General features: G+C 39.9%; 1 protein-coding gene across 1 annotated transcript in view; it reads left to right on the top strand.

The window, feature by feature from the left end:
- The first annotated feature begins 2,888 nt into the window (after positions 1 to 2,888).
- The window catches only part of NXPH1 (neurexophilin 1), a 49,432-nt gene continuing 24,855 nt past the window's right edge, over positions 2,889 to 27,465 (top strand). The window contains exons 1-2 of the mRNA XM_068973168.1: positions 2,889 to 3,085; positions 7,606 to 7,746. Of these exons, the coding sequence (XP_068829269.1) occupies positions 2,889 to 3,085; positions 7,606 to 7,746 (338 nt within the window). The remainder of the gene's footprint in view (positions 3,086 to 7,605; positions 7,747 to 27,465) is intronic.

Below are 27,465 nucleotides of genomic sequence, written 5' to 3' on the forward strand. Positions count from 1 at the left end.
GTCTTCTTTCTTAGCCACACTGCCCCTGGGTTTCAATTGTGGTTTTATTCCACCTTTGCATGTGGGTCGTCTCACTGGGGTTTGCTCCTGAGGCTGCCCTGGAGGACTTGGGTCTGCCCCTGTGAGGGCCAGGTGTGGAGCTGGGGCAGCTGCTTGGGTCACAGGGGTTCTGGCTGCACCAGGTATTCAGGGGAGTTGGCAGCTAGGGCAGCAGGAAATATAGTGCTCTAGAAGGGTATAGCAACCAGTATTGGCCAATACACTCCAGTATTCTTGCCTGAAGAACCCATTCCCTGACAGAGAAGCCTGGTAGGCCACAGTCTACAGGGTCACAAAGAGCTAGACACAACTGAAGTGACCCTGGGAACATAGACGCAAGTCTTCTTTTTTGCCTGTGGCAGCTCTGCCCCAAGTGAGAGTTGATTGTGAAGATGGCACAGCTGCTTGGCTTGCGGGGACCCTGGCAGTGCCAATTGTGCAGGGACACAGACTGCCTCTGCTGCAGAAGTTATGGTCCTATCAGAGTCTTTTTTTGAACCTCGTGTAGCTGTCGATAAGAAGGCCTCTTTGGCCAGTCTTTCTCCATGGCTCAGCCTGTTCAGGCACTTAGAGGCTCCCTTACCTGGGGTCCTTCTCTGTTTTTCAGTGCATCAGGCACATAGAGGGGCCCCCCTGGATGGGGTCCTACTCTGTAGATGGTCCTACTCTGTAGTGTCAGGCACTTAAAGAGGCATCCTGGGTGGGGTCCTACCCTGTAGTTCAGTGCATCAGGCCTTTGATGGGCCAGTCTCTCTGTTGTTCAACTGCTGATGCTGGCATGCGAGGAGAGAGAGGCTATGGTGATGGCTCCACCCCCTGTGCATGACTCAGCAGTATCGCCTTGCTTCCATGGCTGTCTGGCTTTCCTCCACTGGCATTTCCCACCACAATCTACTTCCTCACATCCCCTCAATCCATCTCTCCACATCAACAACAGCCCTGGCTCTGAGATTGCTCCACAATCCCTAAACTCCAGCTCCCAGCCACCATGCCTTCCAGGAGACCAGGGGTCTGTATGGCTGTGGCAAGAACTGTTTGATTCTCATTCCATTTAGATCAGCTGTTTCACTTTCAACCTTAAATGTTTCTCCTCTGACTCAGACAGTTTCCCTAATGTGGGGATTGGACCCCTGCTTCATTTCCCCCACCCGCTGAGGACAGGTCCAGTCCTACTAACACTCCTTGTGTGGTTCTATATATTTTTTTCCACTGGTCAGGTACACCTGTCTGCTCTCTGTTGGTATTCTGCTTGCACTTCTGTATCTTAGGGTGTATTCCTGATGTATTCATGGATAGCGTAGTACTCCACATTCCCCTAATCCTCTGCCATCTTGTTCTCTATCCCAGCAGTCTTGATTCCAGCTTGTGCTTCATCTAGCTTGGCATTTTGCATGATGTACTCTGCATATAAGTTAAATAAGCAGGGTGATAACATGCAGCCTTGATGTACTCCTTTCTCAATTTGGAACCATTCTGTTCTTCCATGTCCATTTCCAGCTGTTGCTTCTTGACCTGCATACAGATTTCTCATAAGGCAGGTAAAGGGGTCTGGTATTCCCATATCTTTAAAAATTTTCCACAGTTTATTGTAATCTACATAGTCAAAGGCTTTGGCATAGTCAGTAAAGCAGAAATAGATGTTTTTCTGAAACTTTCTTGCTTTTTCAGTGATCCAATGGATGTCGGCAATTTGATCTCTGGTTCCTCTGGCTTTTCTAAATCCAGCTTGGACATCTGGAAGTTTACGGTTCATGTACTGTTAAAGCTTGGCTTGGAGAATTTGAGCATTCTTTTGCTAGCATGTAAGATGAGGCAAATTGTGTGGTAGTTTGAAAACTGTTTGGCATTGCCTTTCTTTGAGATTGGAATGAAAACTGACATTTTGGAGTCCCTTGGCCACTGCTGAGTTTTCCAAATTTGCTGGCATACTGAGTGCAGCATTTTTACAGCATCATCTTTTAGGATTTGAAATAGCTCAACTGGAATTCTGTCACCTCCACTAGCTTTGTTTGTAATGATGCTGCCTAAGGCCCACTTGACTTTGTATTCCAGGATGTCTGGTTCTAGGTGAGTGATCACACCATTGTGATTATCTGGGTCGTGAAGCTCTTTTTTTTATAGTTCTTCTGTGTTTTCTTGCCACCTCTTCTTAATATCTTCTGCTTCTGTTAGGTCCATACCATTTCTGTCCTTTATTGAGCCCGTCTTTGCATGAAATGTTCCCTTGGTATCTCTAATTTTCTTTAAGAGATCACTAATCTTTCCCATTCTATTATTTTCCTCTATTTCTCTGCACTGATCACTGAGGAAGGCTTTTTTATCTCTCCTTGCTATTCTTTGGAACTCTGCATTCAGATGAATATATCTTTCCTTTTCTCCTTTGCCTTTAGCTTCTCTTCTTTTCTCAGCTATTTGTAAGGCCTCCTCAGACAACCATTTCGCCTTTTTGAATTTCTTTTTCTTGGGAACAACCTTGATCACTGCCTCTTGCACAATGTCACAAACCTCCGTCCATAGTTCTTTAGGCACTCTATCAGATCTAATCCCCTGAATCTCTTTGTCACTTTCAGTGTATAATCTTAGCAATTCGATTTAGGTCATGCCTGAATGGTGTAGTGGTTTTCTCTACTTTCTTCAATTTCAGTGTGAATTTGGCAATAGGGAGTTCATGATCTGAGCCACAGTCAGCTCCCAGCCTTGTTTTTGCTGACTGTATAGAGCTTCTCCATCTTTGGCTGTAAAGAATATCTGTCCATCTTTGGCTCCCTCTTTGCAGCCAAAGATAGGCAGAGGGAAACATAAGGAATGCTCAAATGGGAAATTGAAGGGAGAAGGTAGCCTACAAAGGTATGGCCAAAGTTGAAGGCCATCTACAAGGGATTATGAAGCACTGTAGGGTGAGGAACAGAAATACCACTTGGGCTAGATCTGAAGAAGCAATTGGAGTGAATGATTTACAGATGCTAAAAATAGTGCTGTGCTTAAAAGCTTCTGGAGCTGTGGCCTTTGGTGGAGAGACCATACCAGTTAGACCACAGCCAGGCAGGTAGTGAGATCAGGGAATAAATATCCTGACTACTTCTCTTTATTCCCACCCTCCCATTTTCTGCTAGTTCCTGAGTGGCCAAATTCACTCAGAAGGAACACAATAGTACAGCTGACACAGATTAGCAACTGTGGAATGGAGAAGGAGGGATGGGGAGAAAAATCTCTCTTTCTGTCAATCTGTGGATCCAAGATGAACATACTGCTCACTACTGAACACACAGGATAACCATATAACTTGTTATCTAAATTACAACATTTTTGAGAATGAAAGGGAATGCTATGATTAGTAATTGCACAGGGACAGAAGGCAGAAAATAGAACTGTGCTGGACGAATCAGGACTTACTGTCACCTTACTAACAGAGTATGATAAGGGAAGATAAATGTGAATTTCCTTCCCTTTCTTCACCACGTTTTTCAGATTTTCTCCTCTTGTAATAGAGTAGTGGGGATATTTTGAGAAAGAAGATTGGGTTATTTTAATAAAGCAATTTAGACTCATCTCCCCATGGCAGACTTCTCAAAGTTGGTAATTATTACTGAGTCCTTTGCTAACGTCTGCTGGAAGAATGTGAAGATATAGGTTGTGCTTTAAACCTGAGACCTGATTATCTTGTTTAGTAGGCTCTTTCTGCTTAGAAACCTTGCTTGAAGACAGTGGAGGCAAGAGAGAGTCTGTTATTCAATAAATGGAAAATACATACTATGCACAGGGGAATTTGGTGAGCTATTTATTCTTCTCTGGCCGTAGTGTTCTTATTTATATCTTAAAACCAATTGCGACACACATTGGATCCTTTGATTTGGAGGACACCTGTGATTAATATATTCACTCTTGGTAAATGTGATTGACCAGATGTGGTGTTCAATGTCATTATACATAACAAAGACTAAGACAAGGGATACTAACAAATGCAGGCAATTATAGAGATCAACAAGCATTTCATCACATGTTGATAGGTACATTGAAGTTTCAAAGATAAAAATAATTTCAGTTAAGCCAAGAAACATCAATATGATCAAATGTTATGGAGGGTATTTGAACAAAGCAAGCTCTAATTGTGAAAATTGTGTGTGGTTTACCTTCTACACAAGCTTTTGCTGGAATTTTGAACTACTTACTTGGGAAATAAATAACCTTGGTTATTTCTGCTTTTCAGTATTTCAGCTTGTGTATTTATGTTTTGACCACCCTGTCTGTGACAGTTCTGTCAACATCGGTAACCTGACGCTTTCCTTTGAGGTTCCCTGAGATCAAGGACAGTGTGGGCTTGAACTCACCTGTGGTGCCCTTGCTCTTGGCTTACTGACTTCCTCGAAACCATTACCTTTGCTCAGCTTACATGAGTCTCTGCTCATAGGCTCTTGCACTGCACCTTTGCCATCCATCCAGATTTGAATAAGGTGTCCTCAAGGAGTGACTTACTCTTTTCCTTCAGAGACTTCTTTTTAGTTAACAATTAGGAGAGTCACTTAACTGTGACTCTAATTGGTTGGGGTGACATATGGCTCACTTAGCCCTCATGTTTTGACAACCCTATTGGAAGATAGATATATTCTTCAAGGAAAATGCTTACTAACTTTCCAGTGAAATTTTTGACATTAAACGTCTTATTAGTAAGAAAGCATTTAACCAGGTCATTCCACCTGTTCTGTGCCTCAATGAAGTCTTAACTCTCCAGAGTTCAGACTAACTGTGCATTGTATGATGTTGTTTATCTGGAGAAGCTGCAGACTTCTAGATTTAGGGTTTTGTGTCCTTTGATAGCATGCTATTGATAAGGATGCAAGGAGATCAAAGCAGTCAATACTAAAGGGAGTCAGTCTTGAATATTCACTGGAAGGGCTGATGCTGAAGCTGAAGCTCCAATACTTTGGCCATCTGACAGGAGGAACTGACTCACTGGAAAAGACCCTGATGCTGGGAAAGGCTGAAGGCAGGAATAAAAGGGGGTGACAGAGGATGAGATGGTTGGGTTGTATCACTGACTCGATAGACATAAATTAGAGAAAACTCCGGGAGCTGGTGATGCACAGTGAAGCCTGGCATGCTGCCGTCCATGTGGTCGCAAAGAGTCGGATACAACTGAGTAACTAAACTGACTGATTGATCGATAAGAAAGCCTTTTAAACCAAGGTTGGTCACAGTTCCAGTTAAGGGTTAAGAGCCTTCTTAAAAGTAGAGTCAAGCCTTCACTAGATTTTTGTAATGTATCCATGCAAGAGCTTGTACTTTTGTTGAGTTCTTTCCTGGAGCTATTTGGATTCACCTTCCTGGTGGCTCAGCGGTAGAGAAGCCAGCTGCAGTGCCAGAGCTGCAGGAGGCCGGGGTACAATCCATGGGGAAGGAAGACCCCCCCCCCCGCCCCCCACCAGAGGCAACCCCCTGGAGAAAACCCACTTCAGTATTCTTGCCTGGAGAATCCCATGGACAGAGAAGCCCGGTGGGCTACAGTCCTTAGGGTTGAAAAGAGTTGGACATGACTGAAATGACTTATGCACTCACCACAAAAAAAAAGAATCAAGGTATTTATACAGCTAACATTGGCAAACAGTATTAAGGACTCATGTGTAATTATAAGAAACTATTTTTGTTACCAAATATGTTTTTAAGTTCATAGCTTTTACATGATCCAGTTCAGTTCAGTTCAGTTCAGTTGCTCAGTCGTGTCCGACTCTTTGTGACCCCATGAATCGCAGCACGCCAGGCCTCCCTGTGCATCACCATATCCCGGAGTTCACTCAGACTCACATCCATTGAGTCCGTGATGCCATCCAGCCATCTCATCCTCAGTCGTCCCCTTCTCCTCCTGCCCCCAATCCCTCCCAGCATCAGAGTATTTTCCAATGAGTCAACTCTTCGCGTGAGGTGGCCAAAGTACTGGAGCTTCAGCTTTAGCATCATTCCCTCCAAAGAAATCCCAGGGCTTATCTCCTTCAGAATGAACTGGTTGGATCTTCTTGCAGTCCAAGGGACTCTCAAGAGTCTTCTGCAACACCACAGTTCAAAAGCATCTATTCTTCAGCGCTCAGCCTTCTTCACAGTCCAACTCTCACATCCATACATGACCACAGGAAAAACCATAGCCTTGACTAGACAGACCTTAGTCGGCAAAGTAATGTCTCTGCTTTTGAATATGCTATCTAGGTTGGTCATAACTTTTCTTCCAAGGAGTAAGCATCTTTTAATTTCATGGCTGTAGTCACCATCTGCAGTGATTTTGGAGCCCCCCCAAAAAAGTCTAACACTGTTTCCACTGTGTCCCCATCTATTTCCCATGAAGTGATAAGACCAAATGCCATGATCTTAGTGTTCTGAATGTTGAGTTTTAAGCCAACTTTTTCACTCTCTTCTTTCACTTTCATTGAGAGGCTCTTTAGTTCCTCACTTTCTGCATGAGTGTGGTGTCAACTGCATGTCTGAAGTTATTGATATTTCTCCTGGCAATCTTGATTCCAGCTTGTGCTTCATCGAGCCCAGCATTTCTCATGATGTACTATGCATATAAGTTAAATAAGTAGGGTGACAATATACAGCCTTGATATACTCCTTTTCCTATTTGGAACCAGTTTGTTGTTCCATGTCTAGTTCTAACTGTTGCTTCTTGACCTGCATACATATTTCTTGCAAGAGGCAGGTTAGGTGGTCTGGTATTTCATCTCTTTCAGAATTTTCCAGTTTATTATGATCCACACAGTCAAAGGCTTTGGCATAATCAGTAAATCAGAAATGTTCTTCTGGAACTCTCTTGCTTTTTTCATGATCCAGCAGATGTTGGCAATTTGATCTCTGGTTCCTCTGCCTTTTCTAAAACCAGCTTGAACATCAGGGCGTTCACAGTTCATGTATTGCTGAAGCCTGGCTTGGAGAATTTTAAGCATCACTCTACTAGCGTGTGAGATAAGTGCAGTTGTGTGGTACTTTGAGCATTCTTTGGCATTGTCTTTCTTTGGGATTGGAATGAAAACTGACCTTTTTCAGTCCTGTGGCCACTGCTGAGTTTTCCAAATTTGTTGGCATAGACAGTAATCCAAGTCTATGTCCTGACCAGTAATGCTGATGAAGCTGAAGTTGAACGGTTTTATGAAGGCCTACAAGAACTTCTAGAACTCACACCCAAAAAAGATATCCTTTTCATTACAGGGGATTGGAATGCAAAAGTAGAAAGTTAAGAAATACCGGTAGTAACAAGCAAATTTGGCTTTGGAGTATAGAATGAAGCAGGGCAACGGCTAATAGAGAATGCACTGGTCATAGTAAACAGCGTCTTCCTACAACACAAGAGAAGACTCTACATATGGACATCACCAGAAGGTCAATAGTGAAATCAGATTGATTATATTCTTTGTAGACAAAAATGGAGAAGCTCTATACAGTCAGCAAAAATAAGACCAGGCCCTGACTGTGGCTCAGATCATGAACTCCTTATTGCCAATTTCAGACTTAAATTGAAGAAAGTAGGGAAAACCACTAGACCATTCAGGTATGACCTAAATCATATCCCTTTCGAGTATACAGCGAAAGTGACAAATTGATTCAAGAAATTAGATATGATAGAGTGCCTGAAGAATTATGGACAGAAGTTCGTGACATTGTACAGGAGGCAGTGATCAAGACCATCCCCAAGAAAAAGATACACAATAAGCAGCTACAAAACAAGTAAATCAATAACTTTTCAGAGTCTTAGGGTGCTGTGTGATGATCACTATGTTAGGGAATAGTGGAGTGACTCCCCTTTAGGTTAAGGATGGTCTTTTGGAGGAGGTGACTTTCAAAGCCAAGGTCTGAGTGACACGAGGCACCAGCCAGGCCACCATCTGGGTACATAACTTGTCTGTCAGTGGAAGTAGTGTGTACAAAGGCTCTGGTGCTGGAACCAGCCTGGCCCATTCTAGGTCTTGGAAGAAGGTCAAGGAGGCTGAAGTGGGCCTGGAGAAAAATACTGTAAGATGGTAGGAAGGGCCTGCAAGGTCCTATTGGGGTTTGTAAGGGGGATAAGGAGTTCAGATTTTGTACTAAGTGCTGGAGGATATAACTGGGGGGAATTACATAAGAGAGTGACATGATCTGATAAACAGATTTAAAAGATACTCTGGCTGCTGGGTGAAGAATTAACCATACAAGAGCAAGAGTGAAAGCCTGGAGACCGCTGGTAAGCCATTACACCACCAGAGAGCAATGGTAGTGGTTTTTACTAGGGGATATATGAGATGACAAGGGTGGAGAAAAGTAGGCAGAATGGGGAAAAGTCTTGCTTTGTGAATATCTGAGTTTCAAATACAGTCTTATATAAATGTAATCTTCAATGACTAGCATCAGAGTGTAGTTTGTTTCTTGTTAACAGAACAAGATTGCTTAAGCAAGAACCCAAGAGGAGTTTATAAGTGTCCTTGTTGAACTCTTCTTTCATTACTTTTCTTGGCCTTTTGTCTAGAATGTGTCCACGTGCTAAGTCACTTCAGTCATGTCTGTCTCTTTGAGACCCTATGGGCCACAGTCTGCCAGGCTCCTCTGTCCATGGCATTCTCCTGGCATGAATATTGGAGTTGGTTGCCATGCACTCCTCTGGGGGATCTTCCCAACCCAGGGATCAAACCCAAGTCTCTTACATCACCTGCATTAGCAGGCAGATTCTTTACTACTAGCGCCACCTGGGAAGTCCTTCTCATATGATACTGTGGGGAAATTCCTTTCAATATACTTATAGTGAGAGAGTGTTTTGTGTTAGCCTGCCTTCCTCCAACTTTCTGTACACAATATAGTTTATAGATTTTCATGTTATTTAGAAAAGGGTGCTGGTAACCTCAAGTCAATTTGAAAGTAGTACGAGTATGGCAGAAAGAGACACTGTGAATAAGTTGATGTGGAGGATGAAATGACCCAGACTGAATGAATTTCATAAGAAAGAAGGGGATGTAAACACACACATATTAGATGATACATGGACTGGAAGTGATGTGAGGGGTACATTAGAGAAGATCCTAATTAGTAAGCTAAGGTTTTGGACAAGCCTGGTCCTGATATCTTGATTAAATATTTAGAAGGAAGTCTAAGGAAGAGAGTAAAAAAGAGGCAAGAGAGGTATAAGGAGAAGCAAGTTTAAAGTGGAAATGGAGCTGAAGCAAAGCCCACACAAGAAGAGAGGAAGAGATAACACCCCATTCCCCTCAGAAAAACACAAGACAAACCCCAAACAAATGAACAAATAAAACCCCAGTCTCTGAACAAAGTCCAATCAATATTTTGGTAGTAAGAATGTTGACTTAAGAGTCAGGCAGGTCTGAATTTGAATCCAGATTCTATGTTACACAGGAATCCTTGAACGGGTCTGTCTCTGAGCTTCAGTTTCCTATTTATAATATGGAAATATAATGCCATTTATATAATTGTAGTAACTTTGGAGCAGATTTAATGAGCTGGCATCATGTTTGAATACAGGTTCCATCTTTTTCTCTGTGTGTCTTTGGCAAGAGGTTTAGCCCTTTTAAAGTTTTAGTTTCCGTATCTGTAAAATGTTGTCTAAAATATCATCACTACTATACATATTACAATTGTTTAAAAACTTGGTCTAAAACGGGCAATCAATAAATGTCATTTTCTTCTGCTATTTAATTTCCTTCAACTCTTGTATCATTTGACCACTCCTCCTCCATTCTGTAAAACCTTTCTTCCCCCCACAGTGTTCAAGTAGTATTCTACAGGTTTCCATACACAAGTATATGCTTGCCTTAAACTTCTTTCCTCCTATGTGATTTCTCCCTATGTTTGGCATAATTATTAATAGTTTTTTATTTTACTCTCAGGTTGCCTGGCTTGAATAACAAATTCTGTGCCCATTCCACTCAGGGTCCTTGTTACTCATTCAATGTGTTATTGGAAACACATATCTTTGGAAAACAGTGCTCTGTGATGGAAGGTTCAAGTCAGGATTACTTTTGCAAAAGTGATTTTCTGAAAAAAAGTAGTGTCTTGTTAACCAAGCAGACAATGAGTCTGCCCTGATTGATGGGGGGGTGGGGGTGGGGGTGGGCGCTGATGATAACCTGTCACTCTTGGAACATTCTGAGGCAAATCAAATACACTCCTGTGGGTATTACCTCAAGCTGCATGTTACAAAAGTGCTTGTGATGTTGGAAAACTTCCAAGGCTCCTTTCTCTCACAAGCACAGACACAGGGTTGTCTCTGCATTTCAGGTACCATGATGTGTGTGTGGGGAGAGGTTGAATTGTCCCTTGCCACCCATGGCAAAGAACCACAGCTTTCTTTGGGAAAATTTGCTTTCTATGTCCCAACAGAAAAGACAGCAGGGTTGTCCTGAGGGACCTACTGGAATGACATTTTTCTGGCATGATGGTTACATTTCTCAACCTGTCCCTTTGGTGGAGGAAAAACTCTTTTAAACTTTTAATCTGTACCTTGCCCTAGCATCATATTAGATGGGAGAAGCCATACAACTTTGAAACCTGAACATTTCATTTCTGCGTATACAGATTATCATAACACTTACCTGTTGTCTTCATAGAATGATATTTGATTCATAATTCAATTGATTAGTATATAGTCTTGCAGGAAGTGAGTGGAAGAATTAATAATGCTATAATTAACAAATGCCAGGCAATTTTAAACATTCATCACACTCCTCTTCCTTCTCCACTATATGACTAAAAACTCATGTAAAGCGGTCATGCAAAATACCTCTGCCTTCAGGTAGCTTGCTAACTTCTCAGAGATGTCCACATGAAAAAAAGTAGAAGAAAATGAGAATTTGATTTTTAAAAAGTGCTAAATTGAGTTGAAAGCAAATGCTTCAAAATAGGATTTGAAATTATTTTGATTATTCAGTCTATCTAGCCAAGAGAATCTCTGAATACATTATTACTTTAAACCCAAATATTAGATAATATAGATTTATAAAAGCATCGGCTATAATTTTAGATGCCTGGCAGAACTAGGGTATCAACTTTTATTAAAACATTTCCTTTAGAAAAAAAGCATGAAATATTCATTGCTAATATAAACCAAACTTCCTTTCATATTAAATCTGGAATTAAAATAGGGTACTTTTAATTTTTGTAATGATAGGTACATTATTCCAGAACAAAAATAGCTATAATTTAAGGGCTTGGTGGATGCTAGGTCTGTGATATATACGGTAATCATCCCAAGCTTCTTAAGAGTTAGGTATTATTATGTTTAAATCACAGGCAAGACTAGTAATTTGGTCAAAGTCACACAGTTAGTTATTGACAGTTTTCAATGCCAGGCAGGTCTTGCTGTTACATCCACTGTTAAACAGAATGTAATTTGTTTACCGGGATGATCATTATTATATTTTCCTCCCAGATTTCATCAGTACTTTAGTGGAAGTCACAATTTACTGCTGACCTAATGCTTGTCAAACATCTTTTTATCCCTTTCTTAGCAGATTATCATCATTGGACTTTACTGCTTGGCTATTTCTATCACCCCTACTTCTTAGTTTCCTGAAGGTTAGGTAGATATGAGACTATTTTGCCTTTCCTTGTTGAGGAATTTTGGATGTCTCTTGGTCCTGGTCTTCCACCTTGACCTCTAATACACTAAGTATTTTGTGCCATAGTTCAAGTTTACTGCCGCTAACAGGAACTAGCAGCACTCCAAGCTTTTCTATTAAAAAAGAAATTTACAAATGTTTTGATTCAGAATATTCAAAATTACACAACCAATAGGAAACTTTGCTTATTTCTATGGTATTATTTTTAAATATAACTTTAAACATGGGCTTCCCAATGGTTGACCTTACTTAATGTTCATAAAGTAATTCCTCGGCTTCCTTGATGGCTCAGTGATAAAGAATCTGCCTGTAATGAAGGAGGAGCAGGTTCCATCCTTGGATTGGGCAGATCCCCTGGAGGGGGAAATGGCTACTCCAGCATTCTTGCCTGGAAAATCCCAAGGACAGAGAGCCTGGGGGGGCTACAGTCCATGGGGTCGCAAAAGAGTCAGACGTGATTTAGTGACTAAATAACAACAACTCCTTAGAACAGAAGAATGCCACTTTATACTGGGAGATTTGGAGGCAGAGTCTGAAGCAACTGCTAAAATTATGAAGTTTCACAGAACTTTATTTTGTATGAAAAGTCCATGTAAATATTAGATTCTAATTCATTATATATTTTATCTTTTTATATAAATACACTGTTTTAAGTACTTTCATGTAAATCTAATGTTTTCGGAAGATACGCCATATTTTTTCCTGGAGCTTGAGCCAAACTATCTCATGTTTCCTGGTGATGCACATAGTCTAGATTTAAAACAGTGAAGTTAAAGAATTTTCTCCAGGAAACACTGTGCCACTCATTCATTTATTTTTTCAGTGTTCATTCTGAGTAATGAGTACTTAGATGTTGAGACCAGACTAATAGTGAATTTAATCAAAGTTCTGCTTCCATGGATCTTACATTCAAGGGATATGCATTAATAAATGACAAAGTAAACAAAGAAATACTAATCAATTTTATGATGCAAAGAAAAGAAGGTATTGTGAGGAGGACTAAATGGGGATTTCTTTAGACATGGTAGATGAGGAAAGACTTTTCTGAGTATGTGATATTTTAAACTTACACCTGAATGATACGAAGAAGTTGTTGTTGCTTAGTCACTAAGCTGTGTCCAGTTCTTTTGCGACCCCGTGGACTATAGCACACCAGACTCCTCTGTCCATGGGATTTCCCAGGCAAGAATCCTGGAATGGGTTGCCATTTCCTTCTCCAGGGAATTTTCCCAACTCAGGGATCGAATCCCTATCTCCTGCACTGCAGGTGGATTCTTTACCACTGAGCCACAGAGAAGCCCCAGGGGAAGAAGGAAGCCATGTAATATATGTCACAGTAATTTCCAGCATATAGATGCAGGATACAGCAAAAGTCTTAGGGTAAGAATGAGTATGGCTTGTTCTTTTATCAGAAAGAAGACTGGTTATATAGAAAGTGAGTGGAAGAAAGGTGAACAATGAGCAAAGGGACCAAATTGTCAAAGCCTTCATAGACTATGGTGGCCAGAGTTTGGTTTCTATTCTAGATATGAAAGATGTGATTGGATCTCTGACAAATGGCGGAATGACATGATCTGATTTATCCTATTTAAAGATGACTCTGATTGCTGGGGGGAGAAAGGATTATAGAGGGTAAGAATGGAAGCAATGTACCAACTAGATGGCCTGTAGAATAGCTTCCCTCATAGCTCAGTTAGTAAAGAATCCTCCTGCAATGCAGGACACCCCGGTTCAATCCCTGGGTCTGAAACATCCACTGGAGAAGGGATAGACTACCCACTCCAGTATTCTTTTCTTCCCTTGAAGCTCAGGTGGTAAAGAATCCACCTGCAATGCAGGAGACCTGGGTTTGATCCCTGGGTTGGGAAGATCCCCTGGACAAGGGAAAGGCTATCCACTCCAGTATTCTGGCCTGGAGAATTCCATGGACTGTATAGTCCATGGAGTCACAAAAAGTCAGACATGACTGAGTGACTTTCACTTTCACTTTTTACTTTCAAACAGAAATAGTAGCAGTTGTTATGACAAATATGAGATATGTGTTAGAGTTACAGAGGCAAGGACTGACTCATTGATTAGGTGGACAAACACATTTGGATGAGGGGAAAATTATCAAAGGTTTTAGCCTGAGTAACTGGGTGTGCCATTTGGTAAGACAGAGAGGATGATGATTTGAGGAGCAACTGAGCCCATCTTCATTTTGGGGAATCCACCATCCAGGTGAAGCAGTCAAACAGGGTACAGGAGCCAGAGAGACTCAGGTGAGCGTACTTCCCAGGGAGAGAACAGCAAATACAAAATCCCAAGTATAGGATAATGTTGATGAGTTTTAGGACCCTCAAGAGAGCCAGTGTGTCTGGAGCATGAAACCAGAGGATACTGGTAAATGAGATCACAGAAGTGGGCTACAGGAAGGATCATTTTGAACCTGAAGATTGTGCAAAAGAGTTTGGATTGCATTCTAAGTATGACAAGAAATCACTGATGGGTTTAGTCCAAGTGACAAAGTCTGATAAACCATTTTTAAAGAATGACTCTCACTGTTATGTGATGAACTGATGGGGAGAGAGTGGTGCAAGAAGCAAAAGTAGAAGATCCTTTCAGTTCAGTTCAGTTCAGTTCAGTTCAGTTCAGTCGCTCAGTCGTGTCCGACTCTTTGCGACCCCATGAATCGCAGCACGCCAGGCCTCCCTGTGCATCACCAACTCCTGGAGTTGACTCAGACTCACGTCCATCAAGTCGGTGATGCCATTCAGCCATCTCATCCTCGGTCATCCCCTTCTCCTCCTGCCCCCAATCCCTCCCAGCATCAGAGTCTTTTCCAATGAGTCAACTCTTCTCATGAGGTGGCCAAGGTACTGTAGTTTCAGCTTTAGCATCATTCCTTCCAAAGAAATCCCAGGGCTGATCTCCTTCAGAATGGACTGGTTGGATCTCCTTGCAGTCCAAGGGACTCTCAAGAGTCTTCTCCAACACCACAGTTCAAAAGCATCAATTCTTAAAAGAACTCATTAAAAGGTGAGTGGAACCAGGGATGTGAGGTATCTTGCTGTGTGTGAATGAGTTCTGCACAATCACACATTTTCCCCACCCACATTTTACATGAACCATGAACATCCTCCTAAAGAGTCACAGAGGTGAAAAACCTGTTTATAATGATATGTATAAACACACATCATTTGTGCATAGTTTTATCCACAATAAATTTTCTAGGAACGCAAGTGTTGTGTATACTGAAGGAAACACAGTACTTGGGTGCTGAGCTGTGCTAATAGATGCTCACATTTGGAAAATCAAGTCGTGATGGCAGTGTCACCTATGGTATTTAAGTAGCCAGTACCTCACATCTGTATCTGTCCTCATTTAAATTATCTTATTGATGGCTTTATGCAAGTTTAAGTGTCTGATATCATGTCTTGCGGAGTAGCAGTACCCATATACTTGCATATTGATATGTATCTTATGGGACACTATACTGATTTTTTGAAAAATAGGTTATAATATTGAAGTCCTTCATTGGAATGACTGATGCAGAAGCTGAAGCTCCAATACTTTGGCCACATGATGCAAAGAAGTGACTCATTGGAAAAGACCCTGATGCTGGGAAAGATTAAAGGCAGGAGGAGAAGGGGATGACAGAGGATGAGATGGTTGGATGGCATCACCCACTCAATGGGCATGAGTTTGAGCAGGCTCCAGGAGATGGTGAAGGACAGGGAAGCCTGGTGTGCTTCAGTCCATAGAGTTGCAAAGAGTCAGACGTGACTGAGCAACTGAACTCACTGATACTGATCTTTTGAAAAATAGGTTACAATGTTGATGAGTTTTACTACAAAGTGATTAAACTATTATTATATAAAGGGAGCCATGTATCTGATATATTGAGACCCATAGATCTAGGTAATAATGAATGACCTAGGAAGCTTAGGTTTCCACTGATGACTGATGTTAGACTAGGTGGAATTAGACCTGATAGTCTCTTGGATTAATGTAATTTGCCCAAGAACACATAGTTAACTAACTACAGTTGCTGATTTTGAATCCAGCGTAGAATGTTTCCAAAGCTCATGTTGACTATATCATACATACCAGAAAGATTTATTTTCAGAAGTTTATTCATTGTACTAACAGTGTCCTGCTTAAATTCTTGGCCCGATGAAAATATTTTAAAGCTGTGTTTCTGCTGGTAATAAGATAAAGGTGTTAATTCAGTCAATTTAATGATTAAAATAATTAAATTTGGAGAGTAAGAACAGATATAGTAATTGTATGGTCCATTATGTGAAGAACAAATCCTGATTGTAGCTTCTTTTTTCACTTTTAGTTGTTGAGATATTTGTAGAAAAGACTGGGTTTTATCATGATTTTTATTTAAACCTAAAAATATGTTTCTATGTGGTTTTAGTTATTTCCTCTTAGCACAAATTTCTCCCATATTGGTTAGGTAAATGCTTAATGATTGCTACAGATAGAAAACACACATAGATTTTTACTCTAAGATTTTAAAAACTAATACTTGTTTACTAGAATAGCTGCTTAGCTTTTTTAATCCCTGATTTTCCCTTTGTAGAAATTCACCTAATAAAACATTATTTTTAGTGTCAGTGTTTTATCTTATAAAGTACCAACAATACTATTATTCTGTAGAAGAATAATTGAGAAGGATTTAACTAGACAGAAATGTACATGCAAAAAAGTAATTTTTAACAGTTATGACAGTTTTGTGAACCATAATTCTAGGGACTATCACTGAAACATCTTAGTTTTAATGTTGTAAGAATTTGTAATATTTAAGAAAGATAGTTGCAACAGAATATATCAACAATATTTTGTTACTACATCAAAGGAGTTTTTGATAGGGTTTTGACAATGGGGAAAATACAAGTTAAAAAACTCAAACTAAATGTCTTCTATTTGCATTGGAAATTGACATGGTATTAAAAATTGATTTTTAACATTTCACTTTTATTGTGAGGCAATGCATAGCTCAGATTCATCGCATCATAGGAGATTTCTTAATCTTCACATTGCACCTTGCTCTTCGTGGTGATTTGTGTCTGGCTTTGTCTTATGGATAGAAAGAGAAGATCTACTTACTTACTGTGTTGAAGATATAAAAGAAATTAATTACACTGCCTGTGGTTACTATCTGCACAGAATCAAATTACTTGGTTTAGGAAATATTTCATCTGTTAAAAATTCAATGTGGACCAGAGATAATGCACCTCAACCAAATAAATGGTAAAACCTCAAGATAAATTTACTTTTCATTACTCTGCCTGTGAGAGGCAGGGCACACATGTCCAGAACCTCTCCAGTGAGGCACCTGAGGAACTGTCATCCTTTCTTTACCAAATTGAATTGTAAACTATTCCTGTTTAGGATCGTTTTTCAACGGTTTGAATGTTACTTAACAAGCAAAATGCTGTGGAGTGGTGCTCCATACTGTCTAAGAAGACTTCTATGACTTCTATTTATCTTTTGCATCAGGATTTGACAGGTAACAAATGAAATTCCTTTTCTAAAATTAAATCTAGCTTCATTTCTATCTTTCACTCATAAAGGATGAAACATTATTTGTTTCTTGGACAGTTCCTGTACTCTATCATCTTTCATTACTTTTATAAGTTCTGTCATAAAAGCCTTAGTCCTTTGGCCTGGGTTTCTAACTGCCTATTATAGAGATAAGTGTCTGCATTTGATAATATAAAATCCTCAAATATTGCCTTATCTGCAATTAAAAAGTACTTTAAAAGCAGCATTAGGATATGATATTGTCTTTCATTTCTCTATTCTATTTGCCTTCTCATATAGTTTTAGTTCTTTATGACCATGAAGAACAGTGTTTCTAGAGCACTTTGGACATCATACTTCTCTGAGGTCCAGCCCCGAACCCGTGCCTTCAACACACATCCTCTCCTGGATGTCCCGCAGTGCCTTAAACTTAACTCAGATGCTGTTCCTCCTCCTGCTTTCTCTATTACAGAGGTTGGCAGATTATGGTCCTTGGGCCAAATCTTTCTTACTGCCTATTGTTGTATGGCCTTTCTGAAAAGTGAGAAGAGTTTTGACATTTTTAAAAGAAAATGAAAATGCTATTTCATGACCTGTGAAAATTAGATGAAATTCAAGTATCAATGTCCATAAAATGTTTTTACTGGAGTCCAGCTGCACTTATTTATATATTGCCTATGGCTGCTTTTGCACTACAATAGCAGAATGAGTGGTTGTAAAGAAGACTGTCTGGTTCTCGAAGGCTTAAAATAGCTTAAGCTACCTGGCTCGTCACAAAAAAAAGTTTGCTGACTTTTGATCTATTTGAATAGAATATTTCACCACTCTCTCAACTCTTAATCTCCCAATATCAAAACCTCTGAATTATCTTCCAGCCTTTCTTCTTATTCAGATGCATATCCTATTGCTGTATGTAAGGAATATCTCCAGACCAGACTCCTTTATTGTGTTTCTACAACTTTAGCACATAAATCCTTACTGTCTGTTTCCTAGACAACTGCAATATTTCTTCTTAACCCCAGTTTCTCTCTAATAAAATTCAAATTCTGTATTAGTACCAAAGCTATCATGTGAAAATCAATAGATTTTAGATCATTTCACTCCCCTGTTAAAGATAGCACTGGGACCCTGCTTCCCATAGAATGAAGTCCAAGTCCTTAGCATTGCAACAAATCCCTTTATTCACTGGCCCTGACTTTTTCTCCAGTTTCATCTCCCTTGGCCGCCTGTACCCTCCACTCCCACCCTTGCATTTTAAATTCCCACAGCACAGTACTTCTTATTGTCCCCCTGGTATGTTGCTGCCTTTCATGACTCTCTGCCTTTGCCATGCAGCTGCCTTTTTCTTTACTCGCCTTTTACTACTTTCTAAACAGCAAGCTTGAATTAAATTTTGGAGATTCAGCTTAAATGTCACATTTAAGAATCCTTTCTTAGATCCTTCAGGTAAAGTTAATTTTTCACCCACTACATCTCATCACTTTTTTGTGTTGTCATCATCTTTGTAGATATCAGAGTTCTTTCTCATTTTTGTATGCTAGAACTGAGCATTTCTCATAAAGAGGATAGTAAATATTTACTGAGTAAATAAGTGCTCATGTGCTTTTAGAGAGATTCTTTAATTTAGCAGAGCTAAAATTATAAAATGACTACAGTCAAGTCTGTTAATTCTATCATGTCTGGAATAAATGTCTGACTCTTGTGGATGATTACCCAAAGTCTCAGACATCTCTAACCACTATAGTTCTCATTATTTAGTTTTGTGGTTTCTTAACATGCAAAGTTATTGAATCAAATGCATCAATTTGCCTATTAACAATTCCCCCCCCCCAAATTATGACCTCAGTGTAAAAGAGAGCCATTTCTATTCTGAATTTGATATTTAAGCTGGCTTGTGTGTGTGGTAAGTCACTTTAGTTGTGTCCAACACTTTGTGACCTGGTAGACTGTAGCCCACCAGGCTCCTCTGTCCATAGGATTTTCCAGGCAAGAATACTGGAGTGGGTTGCCATGCCCACCTCCAGGGGATCTTCCCAACCCCTGGACTATACTCTTGTCTCCTACGGCTCTTTTACTGCAGGAAGATTCTTTGCCTCTGAATCACTGGGGATGCGTTTAAGTTGGGTTACTAGTTACTTATTTGCTTTTACTATTATTTCTGTAGGCAGTTAAATTTTTCAGATTCAGCTTTCAAGACGATCAGGTTGTACAGAAATAGTTTATGTCTCTGTTTTAGTTATTCGAACAGGCCATTCATTTGAAGAATCAGTTAAGCTCCTCATATCCTATCATTCTCCCCTGGTACTGTCTTTGAATTCACATTACTGTTTGTTAGCATTGCCATAGAAAGCTAGACATGGAGCTTACTGAGCTATTTTACATGTGTGCTGTAAAGACTGGTTAGGTGGGAGAGAATATAAAACCGTCTAAAAGAAGATTTTAAGATTATCTATGAGTTTCATTCATCTATTATTTTCCTGGCTCCATTTAGTATGGATAATAATAGTGAGACAGGCTTATGATTATATAGCACTCTATACTTATTCAAAGTGCTTTCACCTACATTATCCCTCCTGGGAGGAAAGTATTGGTGGTATTGTTACAGTGATTTTTTTCAGGTAAAACTGATGCTCAGAAAGTTGAAATTACCTGGTGAAATTCTTTTAGTTTGTAAGCGATGAGGCTGAAACTAAAACCTAGTTCCTAACTCCATGTAAGTTTTCTGTGATTTTGTTTTCTTCATATAATATACGTACTTGTTATTCAACTGTCACCTCGGCTCTAAAGCTGTACTTCCATACTCTGATTTGTACTTGGGCTTTGCAGAGTTCCCTTATTTACTAGTTGGGTTCTTGGTGGGTTGTGTCAACAGGGAGTATATGGGGGAGACTGGGTATTAGGAGGAGAACATTCTGCTTGCTGTGCTTGTCAGCATATACTTAGCAATAGAAGTTGAATAGAAGCTTCTTTTGACCATTACAGAACCAGTCTCATTTTATGTCTCAGAACTACCAGCACCAGCTAGGCTTGTTCCGTCACTAAGTCATATCTGACTCTTTGCAACCCCATGAATTACAGCATGCCAGGCTTCCCAATCCTTCACCATCTCCCAGAGTGGCTCAAACTCATGTCCACTGAGTCAGTTATGACATCCAACCATCTCATCCTTTGTCGTCCGCTTATCCTTCTTCCCTCAGTCTTTCCCAGCACCAAGGTCTTTTCCAACGAGTTGGGTTTTCACATCAGGTGGCCAAACTATTGGAGCTTCAGCTTCAGCAGCAGTCATTCCAATGAATATTCAAGGTTGGTTAGCTTTAGAATCGAATGCTTTGATTTCCTTGCTGTCCAAGGGACTCTCAAGAGTGTTCTCCAGCACCACAGTTTGAAAGCATCAATTCTTGGGTGCTCATCCTTCCTTATGGTTGTGTCTCTATTCACCTCTCTGAGTGCCCAGTCCCTCCTCTCAGCTGCTAAGTTCTGATAACCACTGTCCCTGCCTTCTATTTCTCTAGTCTTAGAGGTGGTAGTTGCTTTTTATAATTCTTTGTCCATTTACCTCACTGTTTTCTTTGTGCTTTTTCAGTCCTTCAATACCTATGAACCAATCTGCCATGCTGTTGACTCTTGTTGGAAACACTTGGTTTGGTTTCCCTGAAAAAAATGCTGCATGACAGACATTCCTGTCTCTGCTGGGATGGCAAATCTAAAGTACAATTACAGCCCTAGAAAAACTGCAGAATAGTGGCACTATCCAAAACTTGAAATATGCAAGGGTAGTGATTTCCATTATATCCTCATTGAATTCACTTGGTTGAACTTTGAAGAAGATAGATGTCTCTTAGAGAATTGCTGTGGATTATCTTAAATATAATCAGGCAGTGATTCCAATTGCAGCTGCAGTTCCAGATGTGGGGATTTTTTTTTTTTTTAACTGAAACAAATCAACTCAGCCCCTTGGACCTGGTACAAAGCTATTAATCTGGAAAAAGTTTTTGTCTCTATAATAATTTGGAGAGTTCACCAGGAGTGTGCTTGCTTTTACTTAACAGAATCAACAGTTCATCTTCATAGTCTTGTCTTAGGGTTGTGTCAGCCACTCCTTCTCTCTGCCTTAATTTAGTCCTCAAAGATTATGGTGGCTCAAAGCTTTGTTGGGCTTCCCAGGTGCTGCTAGTGTTAAAGAAATTGCCTGCCAATATAGGAGACATAAGAGTCTCAGGTTTGATCCCTATATTGGGAAGATCCCCTGGAGAAGGGCATGGCAACCCATTCCAGTATTCTTGCTTGGAGAATCCCACAGACCTCTAGAACAGCCTGGCAGGCTATGGTCCATAGGGTTGCAAAGAGTCAGACACAACTAAAGTGACTTAGAACTCATGCACACAAAGCTTGGTTGGTTAATTTGGATTTTGGAGACAGCATATACCACATTTGAACATGCTGTTCCACCACATTTATTGAGTAACTCAAAGCATAACAAGAAAATGCTCTTCAACCAGTAACACAGCTGTTCAAGTTGTTCTTCTGCTTCAGCCTAATGACCCATCAGATCCAATAATATTTGTTGTATCTGAAAATAGAGGCACTTGTAAAACTGACAAACCCTTGGAGGAGAATCATAGTTATGATCTCTGGGATTTAGAGCAAAGCTATGACTATTGCTCCAGATACCTTTTTGAAAAACAGTTCCTGGAAAGCCTGGGTAGAATTGGAATGCCTGGTCACAGACAATCACGTGATTATGGAGATTTGGCTGCCATCATGAACTTAGCTTTCATTAGCATGTGCAGCAGCAATTTATCATTAGTGGAATAATATGTTTGAGATCAGGTGTTCAGTTCAGTTGCTCAGTCGTGTCTGACTCTTTGAGACCCCATGGACTACAGCATGCCAGGCTTCCCTGTCCATAATCAACTCCCGGAGCTTACTCAAACTCATATCTACTGAGTCAGTGATGCCATCCAACCGTCTCAGCCTCTGTCATGCTCTTCTCCTCCAACTTTCCATCTTGCCCAGCATCAGGGTCTTCTCCAATGAGTCAGTTCTTTGCATCAGAGTTTCAGTTTCAGCATCAGTCCTTCCAATGAACATTCAGGACTGATTTCCTTTAGGTTGGGCTAGTTGGATCTCCTTGCAGTCCAAGAGACTCTCAGGAGTCTTCTCTAACACCGCAGTTCAAAAACATCAATTGTTTGGCTTTCTTTATAGTCCAACTCTCACATCCATACACGACTATTGGAAAAACCATAGCTTTGACTAAACAGATCTCTGTTGGCAAAGTAATGTCTCTGCTTTTTAAGATGCTATCTAGGTTGGTCATAACTTTTCTTCCAAGGATCAAGCGTCTTTTAATTTCATGGCTGCAGGCACCATCTGCAGTGATTTTGGAGACCCCCAAAATAAAGCCTGTCACTGTTTCCATTGTGTCCTCATCTATTTGCAATGAAGTGATGGGACCAGATGCAATGATCTTACTTTTCTGAATATTGAGTTTTAAGTCAACACTTTCACTCTCCTCTTTCACTTTCATCAAGAAACTCTTTAGTTCTTTGCTTTCTGCCATAAGGGTGGTATCATCTGCATATCTGAGGTTATTGATATTTCTCTCGGCAATCTTGATTCCAGCTTGTGCTTCATCCAGTCCAGTATTTCACATGATGTACTCTGCATATAAGTTAAATAAGCAAGGTGACATTATACAGCCTTGACATACCCCTTTCCCCATTTGGAACCAGTCTGTTGTTCCATGTCCAGTTCTAACTGTTGCTTCCTGACCTGCATACAGATTCCTGAGGAGGCAGATCAGGTGGTCTGATATCCCCATCTCTTTAAAAATTTTCCACCGTTTATTGTGATTCACACTGTCAAAGGCTTTGGCATGATTAATAAAGCAGAAGTAGATGTTTCTCTGGAACTCTCTTGCTTTTTCAGTGATCCAGCAGATGTTGGTAATTTGATTTCTGATTCCTCTGACTTTTCTAAATCCAGCTTGAACATCTGGAAGTTCACGGTTCACGTATTACTGAAGCCTGGCTTGGAGAATTTTGAACATTCCTTTGCTAGCGTGTGAAATGAGTGCCAATTGTCCAGTAGTTTGAGCATTCTTGGCATTGCCTTTCTTTGGGATTGGAATGAAAATAACATTTTCCAGTCCTGTGGCCACTGCTGAGTTTTCCAAATTTGCTGGCATATTGAGTGCAGCACTTTCACAGCATCATCTTTTAGGATTTGAAATAGCTCAACTGGAATTCCATCACCTCCACTTTATTCATAGCAATGCTTCCTAAGGCCCACTTGACTTCGCTTTCCAGGATGTCTGGTTCTAGGTCAAGGATCACACCATCATGGTTATTTGGGTGGTGAAGATCTTTTTGTATAGTTCTTCTGTGTATTCTTGCCACCTCTACTTAATATCTTTTGCTTCTTAGCAGATCCAAAAGGCATCAGCAGGTATTTCAGACTTTTACCACACGTGTTCTTATTGTGATACCTCTCCTCCTCCAATGCATAATCAAGGCTTCATGGGGAGAATAAGTTCATGATCTCATTGGAAGGACTGATGTTGAAGCTGAAACTCCAGTACTTTGGACACCTGATGCAAAGAGCTGACTCATTTGAAAAGACTCTGTTGCTGGGAGGGATTGGGGGCAGGAGGAGAAGGGGATGACAGAGGATGAGATGGTTGGATGGCATCACCGACTCAATGCACATGAGTTTGGGTAAACTCTGGGAGTTGGTGATGGACAGGGAGGCCTGGTGTGCTGCAGTCCATGGGGTCACAAAGAGTCGGACATGACTGAGCGACTGAACTGAACTGAACTGAACTGCTTGGGATGGTCAGAGTGTGAAGATATTTGTGTTCCATGTGAATGATCAGCAAAGGGCACCTACCAGAGAACCAGCTCTGTATAATTATATGGATGAGATGACCCCTGTTTGACCATCAATTTGCTTCTTTCCTCAGCCACTCTTATTCTTGCTCAGTGGGCCCATGGGCAGAGTGGCCATGGCCAAAGAAATAGAGGCTATTCCTGGGTTCAGTAACATGGCCGTCCCCTTTCCAAGAGTGGTCCAATTATTGCCAGTCCCAAATGACTGACATGACAACTGTGAAGGCCAGCACTATTCCTCTATATGGTCCTTTACCCATTTGATAGGGAGAAACCTCACCTGGGGGGCAGGTTGATTACATTAGACAGACAGCTTTTAATTGTCTAAAAATTAGTGTTAAGAAGTTTTAATGACTTATTGACTTTGTTAGATTTGTGCATATCTTTGATTTCATTTCTTTCTCTCTAGCTCTAAACTCCCCCACCCTGTACTTCTTACAGTTAAAATTATTTGGCCTTAATGCGTTATGCTTTTCCACACCCTTGTACTTTGGGCCAGCTCAGTTTCTCTCTTAGACTTATCCAAAATATTTCCAACTTTCAAAACTCATCTCAAGTATAGTATCACCTCCTTTAATTCCTGGCAGCACTTTTTGTTTGTAGGACTGTATTATAAGTACGTATGCATGTTTTCCTACTAAACTGTGTATTCCATGAGGAGTTGGCAATGCTATCCATTATTGCACAGTATCCTTTGGCCCCAAGTCAATGACTGTTGTGTCAGTGGTTCTCAAGACATATTCAATGATTGAATAAAATATGCCCCTCTTTCCATTTCTTCTATTTTTCTACTATAATGAATCATAATGATGTTGAGGTTCATAGGTCAATTTACATTATGATAATAAATCAGTGTGACATGTAAGAGATTTAGTCAAAAGTCTCTCTGGGATTTGTTAGCTATGTGACCGTGAGAAAGTCAATTGATCTGTCTCAATTTCTTCCTTTCTAAGAGGAGGCTTCTTTAACATTGTAATTCTACTGTTTCATAATTCATTTCAAACAAGAAATAAATTTTTTTATAGAAACAATTAACTTAAAAAATTTGCTTCTTTATTTTTTATTTTCACATAGTTTAGAGTAATTGCTTCAATACTGCAGATAAAAGCTTTTTTTTTCTTTTGAAGATGATCAATGGGTGAAACTTTGCTTGAATAGAAAACATAAATCTTAAAATAATTTAATATGCATTCATATATATGAATATGCAAATTGTACATAGAATTAATTTGAAACTGAAAATATTTATAACACTATTACAGAGGATTGAAGTAGGAAATGGAAATCCACTTAGTATTCTTGCTGGGACAATTCCATGGACAGAGGAGCCTGGTGGATTACAGTCGTGAAGAGTTGGATACGACTGAGTGACTGAGCATGCATGCATTACAGAGAATTGATCCTACCTTTTGAATCACTATAGTAACAAAGAACCAAATCAGTCTATCAAGAATTCTTAATTTGTTTCTTCAGAAAAATTGCTGCAGATGAGGTACTTATTGCCTTAATATCATCGATAGTCCTGTATCCTGGTGGTCCATGATGTCCTTGGCCTTACCTAAAAGTTTACTAGAAATTCAAAATTACAGGCTCAAACTATAGACATTCTGAGTCAGAATCTGCTTTTTAATCAGATCCCTTGATGGGCCGTATGGACGTTAAAGTGTGAGAAGCAGGATGTCGCCCAGTGATATGAGATTCCTTATAAAGTTACTTTCTCATAAAATAACAATAAAATTATTATTATCAGTATATATAATCAAGGGAAAAAACTGTGCTTCTCCAAAATGAGATTTCTGTTAGTTGTTTTTTAATCTATTGAACACTGTGAATTTTGTAGTTGACCCTAGTTTCCTCTCTGTCTTGGCCACATCTTATAGCCCATGTTACATCTGTTGACTACCATATGGTGGTCTCTTTGCAAGTACCTTTTTTCTTGTTCACTTGCCTATTATCCACAGTTTTTCTTTGCCTAGATACCTTCAGTTAAAAGACAAGTCATGTGATGTATTGGGTGCTTCAGATACTTTGTGGAATGAAGTGAAGTATAAAGAAATAAAACCAACACAAACAGCCTAAATATTTCCAGGGTTTGCTATATGATTTAAGCATTGCAAACCTAGACACTTCCCTCTTCACCACCTACCCTTCTGAACATCATAATTAATGTTCAGTATGAAGATCCCAAGATACTCTGGGGGGGTACAGTTATCAGAGAAGTATTAATTATACTCAGCATACTATACTGTACTTACTGAGCCAGAAACATGAACTAATGTATTTTATAAAGATTTTAAACAAGAGTGGAAAGCCCCAAAGATTTCTGACTGAATCAGAGCATTCACTTCAATTAAAATATCACATTTTGTAAGCACACTGGTGAATATCAGTCTTTATGTCTTTTATACACAAATTATTTTTCTATTCCTTTTGTTTACTGGGTTCAATCACTTTCTGGGAATTTAGAAATCATTTATATCAAACATGTACTAATAAAACACATAGCAGGTAAATATTGAGCTAATGTCATGCTATATATCTTTACCAGCAGGCTGCCAAACAGTTGAACTTGCTGAGTCCAGAAGCCATTCAACTGACTATGTTGGCTGAATAATTTTATGACCAGTAATAAGGCTCACACATTATCCATGCTAAGAGAGAGGTAATCAAATCTTATGCTTCAGGGCATAAATTAATCACCACAGGGGTCAGAAAAGAATCTCTTTTACCCTATAAACAGAATTGAATAATTAGGCAGTGACTGTATTGATGTTTTTAAAGCCTTCTTCTTAAGGATCAGCATTGGTTTTAAGAACAATTCCGAGACTTCGTGGGGGTGTTGGAGATCTTGATTAGAAGAGGAGGGTGCTGCCAGTTGAGCAGTTTATTCTGGCAGGCAGGCAGGTTGGGCAGCTTCCTGATACCACACTGTTCAACTTGATTTTCATTAAAAGCTCAAAGTGCCTGCTGTTAAAATATCTCCAGGCAGCTGGGGCAAATGGGCCTCCTTGCCTATCTTGAGGTGAAGTTTTATCTGTTAATCAAGTTTCCTTGTAAGGTGGTGGTGGGAGGGTGGAGTTTTACTAATGTGGGAGGTTCATTCTCTTTCTTCTATGATTCTTATTTTACATTTAAAAAACACATATTACTCTAGGATTGGGGAATTAAACCTTGAGTTTTTAATTTTTATTTTTTTAGTAAAATAGGCTCAAGGGGAAACTTGTTAATTAAGTGACATCGAAGGTCAAGTGTGATCAACTGCCAAACACTTAAATCTTTGCGCATTTGCCCACATGGTTATTGAATGGAGCATGTCAAACATGATTTTGTGATAATGCAAGGATACTATATTTCATGGAAAATAAATTTTACTTCCTATATCCTGCTGCTGCCCACCCCATATATTCAGCAGTTTTAAATTTAGATAAAGCAAAATAACT

This window comes from Capricornis sumatraensis, chromosome 5, assembly GCF_032405125.1.
Source record: "Capricornis sumatraensis isolate serow.1 chromosome 5, serow.2, whole genome shotgun sequence".
NCBI lineage: Eukaryota > Metazoa > Chordata > Mammalia > Artiodactyla > Bovidae > Capricornis > Capricornis sumatraensis.